The sequence below is a fragment of the Trichosurus vulpecula genome, chromosome 3 (assembly GCF_011100635.1).
Source record: "Trichosurus vulpecula isolate mTriVul1 chromosome 3, mTriVul1.pri, whole genome shotgun sequence".
NCBI classification, from domain to species: domain Eukaryota; kingdom Metazoa; phylum Chordata; class Mammalia; order Diprotodontia; family Phalangeridae; genus Trichosurus; species Trichosurus vulpecula.
In genome coordinates, this window is record NC_050575.1 from 60,644,596 (window position 1) to 60,662,149 (window position 17,554).

General features: G+C 44.6%; 1 protein-coding gene across 4 annotated transcripts in view; it reads right to left on the bottom strand.

Annotated features, from left to right (window-relative positions):
* ANXA6 (annexin A6) overlaps nucleotides 1-16,420 on the bottom strand; it is a 60,384-nt gene extending 43,964 nt beyond the window's left edge. For 2 of the 4 annotated variants that reach the window (XM_036749148.1, XM_036749145.1), the window contains exons 1-2: nucleotides 12,265-12,317; nucleotides 7,104-7,137 (exon numbers count right to left, since the gene is read on the bottom strand). In XM_036749148.1, the coding sequence (XP_036605043.1) occupies nucleotides 7,104-7,115 (12 nt within the window). In that variant the 5' untranslated portion in view covers nucleotides 7,116-7,137; nucleotides 12,265-12,317. Of the gene's footprint in view, nucleotides 1-7,103; nucleotides 7,138-12,264; nucleotides 12,318-16,227 lie in introns of those variants that run through there. The other 2 variants (XM_036749144.1, XM_036749147.1) reach the window with 2 other exon arrangements.
* Nucleotides 16,421-17,554: the final 1,134 nt, after the last annotated feature.

The window sequence follows — 17,554 nt, forward strand, 5'->3', positions numbered from 1 at the left end:
GGGAAAGACTAAAAGCAGAGTGCAGTTTTGTCCTGCTCAGAGATCCCAGTTATTGGACATCTTTGCAGTCTATTCTTGGCTGGGACTTTGGTGCCCTGGTTTCCCAAAGAACTATCTTCCTAATTCCAATTTGTCTCTGCTACAGGCTGGCCTGAGTCTTCCTTGGCCTCCTAAACAGCTTCTCTAGAATTAAATCTTCTACCCATTACATCCCTTCGGCACCCAGTTTAGAAGACCAGGGCCAGTGCTAGCTGGTCAAATGGCACTAGAACTGGGTTTTTAGCAGACTTTCTGCACACAGATAAGGTAACAAGCATCTTTGACACTTGCACTAGGCCCCAGTACTTCCCTTCCCAGCAGAGCTGGGACTAGGGTCAGATTTTTTTTCTGACTAGCTGATATCCTTCCCACTGAGCCAGACTGCTTCAGGTTTCCAGATCAGGATGGAACATATGGCTAGACAGCACCCTATACTCCTCCTAACAAGTGTTTACCCTCATCTCTATTTACTAAAGCCAAAGGGAATCTACCCCCACCTCCCCAAACATGCCACAGCCTTCAGCTACCAAGGAAAGGAACTGGAGTTCCTTTTTATTTTTTTTTTCCACTCCCTTCAAATAGGACACAACTTCTTTTAGGACCTTTTAGGCAAGGTCCTTTCCCTCTCTGAGTCACTTTGACCACAGTCCTAGTTGATATATAAATAGGCAAATTCCCAGCACATCTCTCCTCTGGCCCACATCACCCTGAGTCTCTCATTTTCCTTAGGTGCCCTTGCACAGTGAATGCCGGCCCACATAATCTTAAGTCTGTCTTCTCACTCATAGGTATCTCTTCTACTCCAGAAAGATTTGTTCCCTTCCAATGGCCCAGGCTGCCACTCCCCTGGGCTCTTTTCTCCATTATTTTCTCCTTGACCTTCCTTATTTTTAAAAATAGCTTTTTATTGACATCTTTGGTTTTTATATAGACATTTCCCCTTGTATCCTTCCCCCATCTTGAAAGCTATCTTTAGGAGAAAAGGAAAAAATTCAGCAAAACCAGTCAACATATCAAAAAAAAATCTGACAGTACGTACAACGTTCCACACCCACGGACCCCCACCACTTCAAAGTGGTATTGGAGGGAGAAGGAAGCATCTTCTCGCATCTGCCCTTTGGGACCAAACTTCTTATTGCAAATTTTGCAATATTCAGTTTTGATTGTTTTACAGTTGTTCTTTCCAGTTACATTGTTATTCCTTGTGTATGCGGTTTTCCTGGCTGCGCTTACTTTGCTTTACATCAGTTAGTGTAAGTCTTTCCATGCTTCTCTGTTTTTAACAGCATAGTAATATTCTACTCCATTCACACATCACAATTTGTTTAGCCATCCCCCTAGCCTTGCTCTACTTTCTCCTTGGGCAGGCTACATCTTGGAATCCACTGAGTTAGTCTGTGACTTCCAGACCAGGACTGGAGCTGAGAAGATAGTGGTGGTGGTAACTTCCTTAAGATACTCAAGGGAGGGAGCCATTGTCTTTGCCAAGAGGGTTCTGGAAGACACTGGCTGCTTGTACTTCTTCCCTAAGCCTGGGGTGGACAGGGAGAGGAGACACCAGGAACTCAATTTAATGAAGAAAGAGAAGAGAAGGAAGAAAGAAAGGAAGGAAGGAAGGGAGGGAGGGAAGGAGGAGGAAGGGAGGAAGGGAGGGAGGGAGGAAAGAAAAGACAGGGCCTGAGGCAGATGCTGCCTTTAAGGCACCAACTATCTAGTGGGGTAAGTGAGAGATGCTTACCAACACGTAACACTCATCTAGCCCAATGCAGTGAGAGATTCAGATAAGTATAAGTAAGGAACTCTATCCTCACTGAGTTCACAGTCAAGCCGAAAGTCACAGAATCTTAAGAACTGGAAAGGACCTCAGAAGTCACCTGGTCATAGGTCACAGGATTTAGAGCTGCAAAAGTCCCTAGAGATCACCCAGTCCAAACTGTTTTATAGATGAAGAACCAGGATAACCCAAGAGTTTCAATAACTTGCCTGAGGTGTGTTAAGGATTCCAGGTGACCCAGGAAGTAAATGACAGTGCTCGTATTCCAGTCCTGGGGCTAGTTCTTACTAAACATAAACTTCTTCAGCACTGACTTTGGAACAAGAGCCCCTAAGTTTGACTCTCACACACAGCTCTGTTACCTTCTACCTGTGAAATTTATTTTTCCTCCCTGGGCCTCAGTTTTGTTATCTATAAACTGAAGGGGTTTGATGAGATGAGAAACTCTTAACCTGGGCTCCCAGCTCATGGATAGAATGTCTATGTGAAATTGGATGGGGGAAAATTACTTCTTTATTTTCACCAGCTTCTGATATTTAGCATTTCATCCTTTTTATTTTTAGATTTTATTTTATTCTGAACTTAAGAAATAAAATAAGTATTTCCATAACACAGTAAAAATGGAAAAAAAAAAAGCACGAATGTAGGCAACACACATTATTCTGAGAAAGGGTCCATAGGCTTCATCAGACCACCGAAGGAGCCCAAAACACAAAAAAGACTAAGGTCCCCTGAGTTAGAACAATCCCTAAAGGCCCTCCTAATTCTACCAGGGCCTAGCACAGTATTTTGTACATAGCCCAAACGTAACACATGTGGAATAGAATAAACATTTATATAATACCTACTATGTGCCAGGTATGGTGCTAAATGCTTTTTTTAAACAATTATCTCATTTGATATATGTTTGTTGAATTGAATTAACATATGGGAATACATATCATTCACAGCACCTTGTAGTATATGCTAAGTGCCAGATGAAGGGCAATTATCAGGGAGTCAAAAGAAAGACTTACTTTAACTTACTCTATTTCCAATTCCAGCCTGTTCACCCCTCCTCAGGTGACCTGGTACCCCAACCCCCCTTCCCAGGGGCTCGCCATATCAATGCTGAACATAGTATAAACATCTGATCTGCACAGGCCCCTGCAGATCAGAACTCCTAAGCTCAAGAGATTTATCAGCCTCAGCCTTCCTGGTAGCAAGGATTACAGGCTTGTTCCACAATGCCCAGATGAAGAGCTGACTTCTAGGGTAAGGGAAGAAGGGGCAGGACTTGGCAACCTCCTTGATTTGACCCGGGCCCACTTGCTTGAGGTCAAAGCTCAGCTTCCATACTCCTTCTCTGGGCCTTGCAAAAAGAAGCTGGAGGACCTGAGACTGTCAGCAGGTAGGAGAGAGGTGGGCAGGGCATACAATGGAACTATCATCATTATCTCACATTTAGGATCATAGAATTAAGAGCTGGGAGACACATTAAGGATCATTTAATCCAACCATCTGATTTTAGTGCTGAGTCCACTGGTAAATGGTAGAGCTGGATTGGAACCCAGGGCCTCTGATTCCAAGTCTAACATTCTTTCCACTATCCCCAGTGGCATCTCCATCACTTCAAACTTTGGAGGACTCCTTCCTTTCAATGACCCTACTAGGTAGGTAATTCGAGTATTTAACAGATGAAGAAACTTAAGACTCAAACCAAAGGGACTTTCCCACGATCACATAGGTAGTCAATCACAAAATTGGAATTTAAATTTCAGTCTTCTGACTCTAAGCCCTATGTTTTTTCTTGGGCATTGAGGGACTTGCCCTAACCAAATTCTCCCCAAATAGTGGGAGATACAGAGACTTTGATGTACTCCCTGTGACTGGGAGAATGGCCAGAGTAACCTACCAATAGAGATAAAAGGCACTATGGGTCAAGGGACCCCACGACAGCCTGGAAACATTAAGTCTCATGAGTTCTAATCCCACTCTTCTTCTTACATACTGAATGAGCCCAGACAAGTGACTTGACATCCCCAAGCTTCTAGTCACCTCAGTGGAAATGCTCTAACCAAAGTAACTGGAACCCAGGACCAAAGGGACCTTTATTTTAAGATTGAAGCTCCTCTAGGATAAGGGTTCTTAACTTGGAGTCCATGAACTTTAAAAATATATATATTGTGATATCTATTTTAATGTAATTGGTTTCCTTTGCAAACCTATTTTTTTTATTTGTGCACGTAAAAATATTATTCTGAAAAGGCTTCACATGACTGCAAAAGGGGTCTGTAACACAAAAAAAGGCTAAGAATCTCTGTTGTGAGGTTTTCTGTGGTCCCTATCTGGTCCTCAGCTCAATTTGCTCTGGGGGCTATATAATGACTCGAATACTTTCTTCAAAAAAGCCCACCTCTGACACATCTTGGCTGACTGTGGGCAAATCACTTAACCTCAAAATAAATTCTACATATACTCTTTCCCCCAGACTTAAGACCATGGGTTTCAGAACAGTTATGTATCTGCATTGGGAGAGGGAGTTTCCTTTCCCAGAGTTCCCCATAGCAACAAAATAACAAGCTAAATTGAAACAAATAAACAAGCTTCTCAGTAATATTTTTTTCCTCTCCTCCCCTTCCTTTCCACACCTGGCCTTTTCTCCAGCAGCTGGACCCATGCTCTCCAGAGGCAATGGGATAAGAAGACGACAAACCAACTTTCCACCCTAAAATATTCAACAGGTTCTGTGGCCAGATGGTAAACAGCACTTGTGCCCAGGAGGGTGAAGGCTTGGGCTGTGCCCAGGCTACTGTTGGCAGATGAAGATCTTCATTATTGCTAGAAGCCAGGCAGGCAGCCCCAAGAGATGCCTGTCTGCCTTCCTAGTGCCCCCAAGCTAACAGATGAGACTGAGAGGATCCCATCTGACTGTTCAGAAGTCGACGTTGTTGCTTCAGTTACTTAAGAACTCTCGTCTCTGTTTTGTTTCAAAGGCCCACCCCTCACCACAATCTGACCTATTTCTCCAGACCTATCCCAAATCAACCTCAACCACCAGCCCCAGCCACAGGAAGAGCCCAAAGGCGAGCATAGTAATGTATGTCCTTGCTCATTATGGAGACCACATTCCATTCCCACCGCTGGGGAAACAGATCAAAGTGCACATCTTGATATTCTGCAAAGAGCAGAAGCTCTGACCCCAGGATGACACAGGAGTCAGCTCTAAATAGGACGGATGGCCCATCAGCATCCTGCAGTAGTAGAACAAGGACCCCACCTCCTCTATGAGCTGGCAGCTGGAGAGCACAGTAGAGAATTGGCCCTAGAGTCAAAAAGACATAAGTTTAAATCCATCCTCAGACCTTTGCTAGCTGTGTGACCCTGGGCAAGTCACTGAACCTCAGCTCCCTTATCTGCAGAATGGAGACAGTAACAGTACCTGCTTCCCAGCACTGCTGTGAGGATAAAAGGACATATTTGCAAAGTACTTTGTAAACTTTAAAGAACACTACGCAGTGCTGGTCATTGTTGTGGTTGTGATGTCCCAGCATTGTTGTGAGACATTTGCAAAGTACTTTGTAAACTTTAAAGAACATTAGGCAGTGCTGGTCATTGTTGTAGTTGTGATGTCCCAGCACTGTTGTGAGGATCAAACGAGACATTTGCAAAGTACCTGGTAAACTCTAAAGAACACTAGGCAGTGCTGGTCATTGTTGTAGTTGTGACGTCCCAGCATTGTTGTGAGACATTTGCAAAGTACTTTGTAAACTTTAAAGAACACTACGCAGTGCTGGTCACTGTTGTGGTTGTTGTGATGATGAAGATGAAGATAAAACTGGCCACCCCAGCCCATTCTGATTTCCTCCCTCCTCTCATCTCCCATCACACTTAATTTGTACAACTTGTTGAGTATTTAACTAATACTGGAAGTTAATAAGTGACATGTATGTCCCTCTGACATCCCCAGCTAGCCTGCAGGCTCCACGAGGGGAGGGACTGTGTCACAGATCTGCTCTATCCACAGCACTGTGTACATTCTGGGTTAGGAGTGGAGAACCTTCGGCTTCAGGGCCACATAGGTCCTTTAGGGCGGCCCTTTGACTCAATCCAAACTTCACAGAACAAATCCCCTTAATAAAAGGACTTGTTCTGTAAAACCTGGACTCAATCAAAAGGCTGCACCCAAGGACCTAGAAGGCCACATGCGACCCTGAGGATGTAGGTTACCCACCCTTGTTCTAAGTACTAAGAAAACACCCAAATGAGTCATTTACAGCCAAGAACAGGGCTGACCCCAACCAAAACTAGGAGCCAGAGAGACTAAATGACTTTGCCTCAAGTTCACTCAGAAAACTAAGAATAGATCTGGGGTAAAGACTCAGGTCCCTTAAACCCCAGCCTAGCACTCTCCTCCTCTGCCTTTTTTATACTAAACAAAGAGAGATCTTAGTGTACCCCTGAGCCCTGTTGATCAGCAAACCTTCCAGGCAGTATTTCAGTTCAGTTCCACTCACATTTGTTAGGTGACTATGCACCAGAAGTCCTGCCAGGCACCTCAGATACAAAGACAAAACACCTGCCCTCAAGGAGCTTCTATTCTCCTAAGAGATGTACAAGATGAAAATGAGGAAAGACTGCCAAGGATTTTAAGAGGTGGAGGTGTATTCCAGATCTTAGGAGCAGTCCGTGTACGGCACAGGGGAAAGGGGGTGGGGGCAGTAACGGACAAGTTCAGAGCACAGCAAATAGACTGATTTGCCAGGAAAGTAGAATGCACAGAGGCGAACAGTGGGAAACAAGTCCAGAAAGACAGGTTCTAATGAGACTGTGAGAGGTTTCAAGTTCCAGCCAGAGGAGCTTGTATTTTATCCTACGGGTGATAGGGAACCACCAAAAGATCATGACTCAGAACCGTGCTTTAGGAAGATTACTTTGGCAGTTTTGTGGAATATGGATTGGAGAGGAGAAAGAACAATTAGGAGGATTCTAGAGTGGCTGAGATAAGCGATGATGAGGGCTTAATCTAGAGTGGTGGCCAGGTGGTGAGAAGGAGACATCACCGTCACATAAGGGATGTTGTTGAGGTAGAATGAATGGAGGATCTATGTGAGCTCTAATATGAGAACAGTGAGAGGATCAAACCCTAGGATGGGTGGTGGGCCGCAGGTGGGGGAGGGGAGGAAAGGATGGTAGATAAAACTTCTCAGAATACAAGAGAACTGTCTCAGCTCTAGAGGGCTTCTCAAGGACTCCTGGGCAGAGGCAAACAACGGGTTGAGTTCGCCAGGGAGAGGGAAGGTTGCCTTACCGTGTTGGCCATGGTTTCTGATGGTGCACAGGAGCTGCAAAAAAAAAAAAAAAAAAAAAAGAATATAGGAGTTAAAACCACTTTCCATTCACTGCCTCTAGTCTCCACCCTTCCACTGAAAAGAGGAAGAGAGGAGAGGGGAAGTCAACAGCCTAGAGGCTGAGTAGTGAGCCCAGCAAGATTTACCTGTAATAGTAGAACTCTGAATGACTGGGCCACTGCTGTGCTTCCCCCACCCCTCTCCAGGGGCTTTTTATGGGCTGCTTGAATTGGGGGGAGGGAAATTAGCTCTCAGGAATTCTCTTCTGATAGTTCTTTTTTTTGGGGGGGGGGGGGCGGGGAGCCCAATCTCATTTCCATCCTTTACTACCTGGCCATGGGGGACATGGTGTACCATTTCCAGGAGGGGAGGTTCCTGTCTATCAGGGTGAGGACTGTGGAAACCCAACAATATCCAATGTCACAGCTAGAAGGGACCTTCAGGATCACCTAGTCCGACCTCTTTATTTTAGAGATAGAAACTGAGTTATAAAAAGAAGTGACTTGACCAAGGTCATATATCAATGTTTAAACATTTTTAAAAATTTATTAGCTTTTTCTTAAACAGCTTTCCCCTACATAGGACAGCTAAGTGGCGCAGTAGATAGAGCACTAGGCCTGGACTAAGTAAGACCTGAGTTAAAATCCAGCCTCAGATACTACCTGCATGACCCTGGATAAGTCATGTAACCTTGTTTGCCTCAGTTTCCTCAACTGTAAAGTGGGGATAATAACAACACCAACCTCAAAGGGTTGTTATGAGAATTAAACAAGATAATATTTGCAAAGTATTTAGCCCAGTGCCTGGCACATAGTAGGCTCTTAATAAAGGCTTAATCTCTTCCTTTTCCTACATAGTGAGTCAATCCTCATACAAGATAAAGGGGGAAAAGCTAGTATTAATAAAACTAACCCATTAAATGAGTGGAACATGATAGACCAGTGGACTCGAGTCCACAGATGCCCAAAGGGTCCACTGATAGTTTTGGGGGTGGGGTAGAGGTATCCATGAATTTGGATGGGAAAAAAATCACACTTCTTATTTTCACTAACCTCTAACTGAAATTGTGCATTCCTTTAATTATGATTTTTTTTTAAATTCCAAGAAGGGGTCTGAAGATTTAATCAGACTGACTAAGGGATCCATGACACAAAAAAGAAACTCTGATATAGGAAGCATACCTGTAGTTCCCTATCTCTGCAAGGAAGAGAAAAGGGTGAGTTCTCTCATCTCCTCTCTAGGGCCAAGCTTGTTCATTATTATACATCATTCAGTACCAGTGATCGAGCAAATTGGTAGCAGAATTGGAACTCAAGACCAAGTTTTATTTCTAGCCTAAAGTTCTTTCTACAATTCTGTGCTGCTTCCAGGCATCCCAGCCACGACCCATGTTCAATTGTCTCAGATGAATTTCATCCTGATCCCCACTGAAACCAAGAGTAATTCTATTTTAGCTCCGGTGGTACAGATTGTACAAGAACTCTCTCTACACACTATACCCTCCCTCTTTCCATCCCCCTCATTGTCTGGATTACCCCAATCAGAGGCCTCAGCTCTGCTGAAACCAGAAATTACAGTGCTAGTTAGATGGGGGAGGGAGAACCCCAGCAGCGAAAGCCCCAGGAAACCCTGCTCCGTTTCCCCAGCAACACTCAGGAAGAAATCAAAAGCTTGTGTTTTTACATTATAAATCTTCAACTCCTCCCCCACAGAGAGGCCCAGGAGTTGGGGGTGGGGAAGGCATAAATTAGCTGAGGAGGGGCACGGATCAAGACTCAAGAATGAATTAGCCCTTAGATATCATATGATCCTTCATGGGGCTAAGTCCTCCCACCCTACCCAGCCCCGACACGGCTTTCCCTTGGCCACGTAGCTGGAAAATTCAGCAATGGCCCTGGTCCAGAATAAGTAAATGAAGCCATCTGGGTAAAAGCCCCTTTCTAGAGGAAAGAGGGCTCAGACAGGCTCTCTAATCTCGATGAGCTAAATTATAAACTCAGAGTTAGGCAGAGAGGATGTATACCTCCAAAGTGGGAAAGCCCAGACCTCTCCCTGACAAGGGAAAGTTGAAAGGCAAGACTGGCCTCCAGGTGCCATTTGGGGCAGATAATTCTCTTCTTTTCTCCCTGAATTTATAGCAGACTGCTCAAGACTCCAACAACACAGTCTCATTCCCTCCATCTTGTCTGGGTACCTCCTTTCCTTTTCTTTCTCCCATTCCGTTTTTCCTCAATAGGAATTTTTCTGCACACTATTCTTGGACAAGGTAGTCACTAACTTGTGACTTTGGACAAATCACTTCTCTTTTCTGGGCCTCAGTTTCCTCATCTGTAGGACAGGGGAAGGGGGCTTTGGTGGACAAGATGATCTCTAAAGTTCCCATCCACATCTGAAAAGCTATTATTTGTGTTTCTAGCTATTACCTTTTGCCACCCTAGAGAAAGGCCAACGTGGAGCACCACTACTGGTGGCCCCAAGCCTTGAATCTACATCCTTCAATTGCTAGGACCCCAAACTCTCTGATTTTTGTCCTCTTTTCCCACTACAACTCACCATAGGGTTATTCCCTTCCCTCACATTTAAGAGAAATTTAGGAGGGCTGGGCCTCATTTCTGGATTACCCACATACGATTTGCAGAAACTCTCTGTGCCCCCAGCTGCTAATGCATTTTCTAAAAGACAAGATCTGTGTTTTACCCTGGTCCCTGAAGCCCATCCCCACACTGACCCAGACACCCTGTAACCTGGGTATGGACGGATGGTTGTGTGGGTGAAGGAGCAGGAAGACAGATGAAAAGGTCCGAGGGGATTTTCTACCAACAATGGCTGCCCCAGGGGATGCCAAGGGTGCAAGAGAAAGCTTATCTTGGAAGGGGTAGGAGGGGTGAGCATCAGCCAGAGCCCTGGCAAGGAAAGAAAGAAAACAACAAAAACTCTTTTCAACCCCAGAGAGGGACCAGTCACTATATTTTTCCTTTTTCTTTAAAGAGTCTTCTAAGAACCTAAGACTCTGGAAAAGACCTCAAAACCTACCACCTAGAATGTGAAGGGCAGGAAGAGATTTTAGAGATGATCTGATTCAACTTCCTTATTTTACGGTGAGATACCCTGGTAAAAGTGAAGCAATGGCTAGCCCTGACATTAGGAAAGACCACAGGCAAGTGATTTAACCTTTTTGAGCCTCAGTTTCCCCACCTATAAAATATATCAGCACACTAAGGATCTATAATTGACTCAATATAGAGTAAACTTATAACTTAGTATAGCACTTTTCAAACTTTTTGGTCTCAGGCCCTTTTATTCTCTTTACAAACTATTGAGCCCCACCCCAGTAGTTTTTGCTTATGTGGATTATATTTACTATTATTGTATTCAGAAATTAAAGTCTTAGCATTAGGAAAATGGTTTTAATCAAGAGTCTCAGTGATTCCCAGTGGTCCCCAAACCACATTTTCAGAACTGCTGAGTTAGCAGAATAAATCTTAGAGAGTGGCCTGTGGCTCAGAGGCAACACGTGACTTGCTGGTATGAGAGGTAGGAAAGAAGTGCATTTTCCTGGCTCCAAGTCCAGCTGTCCCCATCTGTGAAATGGGGACAATGATCTTAGTCGTACTGTCCCCTCTCCAAGAAGGATATAAGCCCCTTGAGGGCAGAAATTATTTTGCTTTAGTGTTAATATCCCTATTAGAGTGTAGGCATTTAACAAATACTTACAAATTGGTTGACCTCAGAGAGTGGTTGTGAGGATTAAATGAGAAGGCAAACCTTAAAGTATTAGGGAGATATCAGTTGTTTTTAAGAGAAAGGAACTTGGACCCAGCTAGGAGAAGTGCTTGAAGATCTATAACCAGTTTATTCTTCCCTCCCCCATCTCCTCCAGTACCTGAAGAACAATCACAACAGTCTCTGCATTTAAAAAAAAAATGCTTTGAGGACGTTTCACTTGAAAAATCCAGATCAATGCTATTCTTGGCTCAGGGCCTGCAAGCGGACGCCCCAGAGGAGGCCTCACTCTGGTTTCTTAGAGAGCAGTTGGCTGCTTGTTGTCATAGAAGGTTAGAGCTAAATGGAGCCCTCAGTGTGAGCATACCTCCCTTTCCTGGGCCTCAGTTTCTATAAATTATTACTATCTCCCTCAGTTATAGATATCAGGGGCAAACAAGTGACCTCAGTGAGTTGAGAAATGAGTTATAACCCTCATGTGGGTCTGAAGAGTTGGGGGAAAAGGCCCCCTAGGTCTGCTCTGTAAGTTAGTACCCTGCCCATATCCCCACTGCATAGAGTTCTTTACTTACAGGAGATGGGGAGGGATGAGTGGTCAAACAACCCAAGTCAGACCGGATCCCAGTGCCCACAGTGGAGAAGTCAGGATACAAATCATTCCTGAATAGCCTTTCTTCGCATTTGAAACAGGGGGATACACATAGGGTAAATGTAAAAGGCTGCAGTAAAATATATTGTGCCTCAGCTAAAGTAAAAAAAGCAGGTGTAGCAATCCTAATCTCAGACAAAGCAAAAGTAAAAATAGATTTAATTAAAAGAGATAAGGAAGGACATTATATCCTGCTAAAAGGCACCATAAACAATGAAGCAATATCATTGCTTAACATATATGCACCAAGTGGTAAGGCATACAAATTCCTAGAGGAGAGGTTAAGGGAGTTACAGGAAGAAATAGACAGCAAAACAATAATATTGGGAGACCTCAACCTCCCCCTTTCTGAACTTGATAAATCTAACCTCAAAATAAATAAGAAAAAAGTTAAGGAGGTAAACAGAATTTTAGAAAAGGCAGATATGATAGACCTCTGGAGAAAACTGAATGGGGATAAAAAGAAATATACTTTCTTCTCAGTAGTACATGGCACATACTCAAAAATTGACCATGTACTAGGGCATAAAAACCTCACAATCCAGTGCAGAAAAGCAGAAGTAGTCAAAGCATCCTTTTCAGATCATGATGCAATAAGAATCATTTTTAATAAAGAACCATGGAAAAATAAGCTAAAAACTAATTGGAAACTAAATAATTTAATTCTAAAGAATGAGTGAGCCAAAGAACAAATCAGAGAAACAATTAATAACTTCATTCAAGAGAATGACAATAATGAAACAACATACCAAAACTTATGGGATGCAGCAAAAGCAGTTCTTAGGGGAAGTATTATATCCGTAAATGCCTACATGAATAAAATAGGGGAAAAGGAGATCAATGATCTGGGCATACAGCTGAAAAAGCTAGAAAAAGAGCAAATTGAAAACCCCCAATTAAATACCAAATTAGAAATAATGAAAATCAAAGGAGAGATTAATAAAATTGAAACCAAGAAAACTATTGAATTAATAAATAAAACAAAAAGCTGGTTTTATGAAAAAACCAATAAAATTGATAAACCTCTGGCCAATTTGATTGAATAGCCTTTCTTACCCAGATTCAAGTCAGTGAATGGTTAGTTTTGGGGAAAGTTGGCAGATAAGTACTTAAGGCTATGGGGGGGAGAGGGGGGTGGTGGCAATAACTTTAGTACCAATGTTCTACCCAATCTCTCTCCTCTATAGTGCACTGAAATCCACAATAGGCATGCTTGGGGGTATCCTCTCCAAACTTAGCCTAGGGATAAGGGATGTGTAAAATCCCACCGTACCCAAGCCAGAAACTTAATGGGGCTCCACACTATTAGGGTCTGCTTCCTTACCTGAGTTCCCTAAAGATACAGAAGGGTCTTTTCTGTGAAGATGCAAAGCTCAAACTCCTCTCCATTCTATACCATGACTATTCCTGGGCTCTTTGGGAATAGAAGTCCCAAAAGATTGGTAGAAGACTCCCAGATCTACATATAAAACCCCAAATCTCTCCTCTGAACCCCAGATCCTAATCCGCAACTGCTGCTGGGCATCTCTACCTGAAGATGCCACAAGGACATCTCTAGCTCAGTATGTTCAAAATGGAAAATTTGCCCCATAACATGCCTCTCCCAATTTTACTGGCAGCACTGTTCTTCTAGTTATCCAGGCTCCAAACATCATTTCTGAATCTTCTCTCTCCTTTATCCTACTCCTATTTCTGATACCTCCTACAGATTCTACTAATGCAAATTTCAAGTCCCTCCCACTCCCTTTCCACTTCATGAAGCAACCATGCCAATTCAGGCCCTTTGTATCATTCCCTGCTTACTTCTCATAGGATCAAAGATTTAGATTGGAAGGGTCATCAAGTTTAACCCTCTCTCTACAGATGAGGAAACTGAAGCACAGATGTGGTAAAGTGACTTGACCAAGGTCACTATCCTTATTTCATTATCTTATTCTTCCTAATGCACTCTACACTCCAGCCTCCATGTATTCAGAGGCAAGCCAAGCCACACTTCTATAGAAAAACTTCTTCCTTCAAGGTCCAGCTCAGGTATTATTTCCTCCATGCAGCATTCCCAGATTCCCCTGAGAACTATGCTCCTCCCCTCAAATTTTTTCAAAATGCTATGTCTGGATCTTTCCCTTACTTTCACTATATTTTAGCTGAGGGTCTTTGAGGAGAACAGAAAATAAACCTCCTTCTTTGCAGAGGTGGGGGTGGACTGTCAACATGAAATACCGCATATAATGTCAGATTTGGTTGATGCCTTTATTAGTTTTTCCTGAACTGCAGTCTTCTCCCCTCCCCTTTATCTTTTTTTATTCTATGACAAGGGCTGGTTGAATGGGTAGAAGATGGGGAGGAATGTATTGAGGAAATAATGGGAATATAAAACAAATTGCGTCAATTTTTTTTAAAGAAGCTCCCTGAGAACAGAGATCATTATTTTTCAGCTCTATATTGCTATTCCTGATTGGAGTACCTTGTGATTGATAGAAGTTTGTTTGATTGAATTTGCTACCTAGTTGTGAACTGAGGAAAGGGGCTGGGTAGAAAGGATGTAAGTCACACCCTAGGCTGCAGCCACACCCAAGAAATGTCATCTTAGCAGCTGCCTTTCTTCCTATCTCCAACACTTAGCATAAAACCTGGCACATAGAAGACTTAAGAAATGCTTGCTGACTTGACTTGGTAGATGATCCCCTTGACTGCTCCTGGGACATCCAAACCAACAAACATTTAATATTAGGGGCTTACTTGTCTAAGAAACTATGCTATATGAGTACAGCATTGAGAGGCTAAGCATTTTGCTCAGGGTCACATAACCCAAAAGTTTCAGAGGTAGAATTTGAACTTGGGATCTCCTTGGCTCCAAGGCCAGTTCTTTATCTGCTGTGGGAGGCTGCCCCTAAAGAGTTTACATTCTACTAACACCTGTCCCAGACTACTGCAGCTTGGCCCTGCAATATGCCCCACCCTGAGTCACAAGGAGACTCAGGAATCAACCTCAAGAGAAGGGGCATGGGATTTCCCCTTCTAGTCCTGCTTTCCTTCCCCCCTACCTCCCTCACCACCACACAGCTGTCTCTCCTTCCCAGGAAAGGACAAATATTTCCCATGTGTCTCCCAGCTGCCAAAGCGCCTCTGCACAAAAGTCAAATGACTTGTTGGGGGTTTGCAGTGGGAGTGGGGGATGGGGGTAAGACAAAGACAGGCAGCTGGGCTGTTTTCCCAGCTGCAGGGAAGATCCAAGCTCCCTACCAAGGTAAGTACCCAGAGAAGCAGACAGAGTTGGGAAAGATGGTGTTCACCTGAAAGTGTGAACAAATCAGGCTATCAGGATATACTGACCTAATAGGAAAAGTCCAGATCCGTGAACCAAGGAGCTGAAGGGTGGAGAGACTCTTCTAGACTAAACCAAGCCCAGCCAGTCTCCAGCTTTCATAGATCACGAAGACATATGTCCAAATTTGGAATTGGCCTTGAGAAAGCCAAGGGGTTTTAGAAGCAAGGGTGGGAGGAAACAGCTGCTTCTAAAGAAATGAGGGCCTCTGCAGTGCCCCAGCTCCTGCCCCACCCCACAGACACCTTGTTCCTTTTCAGCCAAAGTGACCTGAAGCCCAATCTGGGGAATTCCCCAACAGTCCACCCGACGCCCAATCCCACCTACAGCACAATTCAAATCTTTATTCTTCCCTACTACAAAGGCAAGCCCCTTATCCCCAAACACATCGCAGGGCAAATGTGGGGTGTGATGGACAGAGGAACATTCCTGATGCTCCAGGGCTTAGAGAATGTTGTGGTCCTGCACTTCTTACCGAGTGCTGAGAATCAGTGCCCCACAGTTCTCCTCTCTCTCCCAACCCCCAGTCTGTGGCACTTAGCCAGAGCCTTCCTTCCTTCCCATCCCTTTCCCCTTACCCTTCAGAGATGCTTTCAATTGAGCAAAGTTTAATTAGCACGGCAGGTAATCCAGTGCTCTCCCACTGCAGATTACCTGGGTGATCCTGAACGGGTCACTCGATCTCTTTGGATCTAAATTTCAACTGTAAAATGGGAATATGATACTTATGCTCCTTACCTTAGAAGGATGATCAGAATGCAGTTTGTTGAAACACACTTCTCAAAGCGCTATGTAAATGTGAGTTACTACAGATGGGTGCAGAGGGGGAAATGACTAGCTCAAGGTCACAAAGCCAATAAATGGCACGGAGAGGGGACCCAAGCAAGTTTCCCAACTCCTACTCCGGAATCCTTGCCTGTTACACTGCATCTGAGAACGTCCTTCAACGCCAATCACCAAAGTCCCAGCGCCCCTCTTCAGCCCACCCCCCTCTCCTGGAATAGCCAGTTTCGCCTGCAGCAGAGGATTTGCGCCAATGCGCGGGTAGGGAGTTGGTGGGGCCACACCCAGCCCCGGCCCCTGTCCAGGAGTGCGGCCTCTGACTGCCTGGTCCTCCCGCCTCCTTCTATCTGCTCTGACACCCCTCCCCCAAGCTCCCCAGCCTCAGCCAGAGCACACAAAGCTCTAGAAAGCAGGGAAATGAACAACTAATTCGGAGGATGAAACGTTCTGTGCCCCCGACCCCGCCCGGTGGGTGTGGGCTCCTCCAGTCTCCCATGCCAGCTGTGGCTGGACTCCCTCTGATCGCCCTTTCCCCTCCGCTCCCTTCTGTTCCCGCAGCCCCAGCTCCCCACCCAGACTGGCGGGCTGGTCACCCCCCACTCACCGAGAAGAACTGCCTGTCCTGCGGAGCAAAGAGAGCTCTCCAAGAGCAGCTGCGAGTGAGAGGCGAGACCCTGCTAGGGCGAGCCTGCACTTCACAGCGCACAGCACAGCGGAGAAGAGGCCACACGGGACTGCGGTTCAGCTGTCCCTCAGTTAGCTCTCCAGTCGCCTCCGCCCCCCACTCCGCAGAGGCCACGTGTTCCAGGATCAGCCAATCCCAGCCAGGACCCTCTGCCCTCCCCAAATCTCTCTCTGCCAGGAGTCTAGCTAGCACCAGGCTGGGTACTAGGGTCCCAGGCTAACTTTTGTTTATGTGCTCCAGGGTTTCCCGTTATTTGCTCTTTCACCCTCTGGTAATATTGCATCATTAAACACAGGGACATAGAGGTAGTTGCTCCCTAGAGTCATGGAAGCTGTCCCATAAAAAAGTCTCAAATTAAAGGATTACCTGATTGTGTCGAGGCTCACCAAATTCTCCTAGTTGAGGGTGGGGGGTCGGGGTGGGGAGTGATGCTGCTAATTGCAACGAACTCTGGAAAACTGCAATGCTTTCCAGGGAACTTTATTAACCCAACCCCACACATTGGAAAAACAAGGTGGATGAAAAAAAACTTATTGCTCCGATTAAGGCATAAATTTAACCAGGAAGTCTTTAGCTTTAGTCCATTAATACGTGGGATTTTGAGACTTGAAGATACATTAATTATTATTTATTCCAAACTTTTCATTTTAAGAGTCAAGTCAATTGTACTTAGGTGCATTTTAATGCACCTACTATGTGCCACACACTGTGCTAAGCTGGAGAAACAAAGAAAAAAAGGCCAGTTTCTGTCCTTAAGGAGCTCACAGTCTAATAGAGGAGACACTGTGCAAACTACTGTGTACGAACAAGATTTGGACAAAATAAATTGGAGATAAATCAGAAAGGGTAGGCACTAGAATTATGAGGGACCGGGAAAGGCTTCTTGCAGAAAGTGGAATTTTAGTTAAGACTTGAAGGAAGTTGAGGAAGCTAGAAGACAGAGGTGAGGGAGAGAATTCCAGGAAGGAGTTGGGAGATGTCAGGGTCTTGTGGAAGGAATTAGCAAGGCCAATGTCAGTGGATCAGAGAGTATCTAAGGGGGAGTAAGGTGGAAAAGTCTGGAAAAGTAGGAATTATGAAGGACTTTAAAAAACCAAACAGATGATTTCACATTTGATCCTGGATGTAACAGAGAGCCACTGGAGTTTATTGAATAGGGGATGACATGGTGAGACCTGAACTTTAGGAAGATCACTGATAGCTGAATGGAGGATGAGCTGGGGTTGGGGGAGACGTAAGAGAGAAA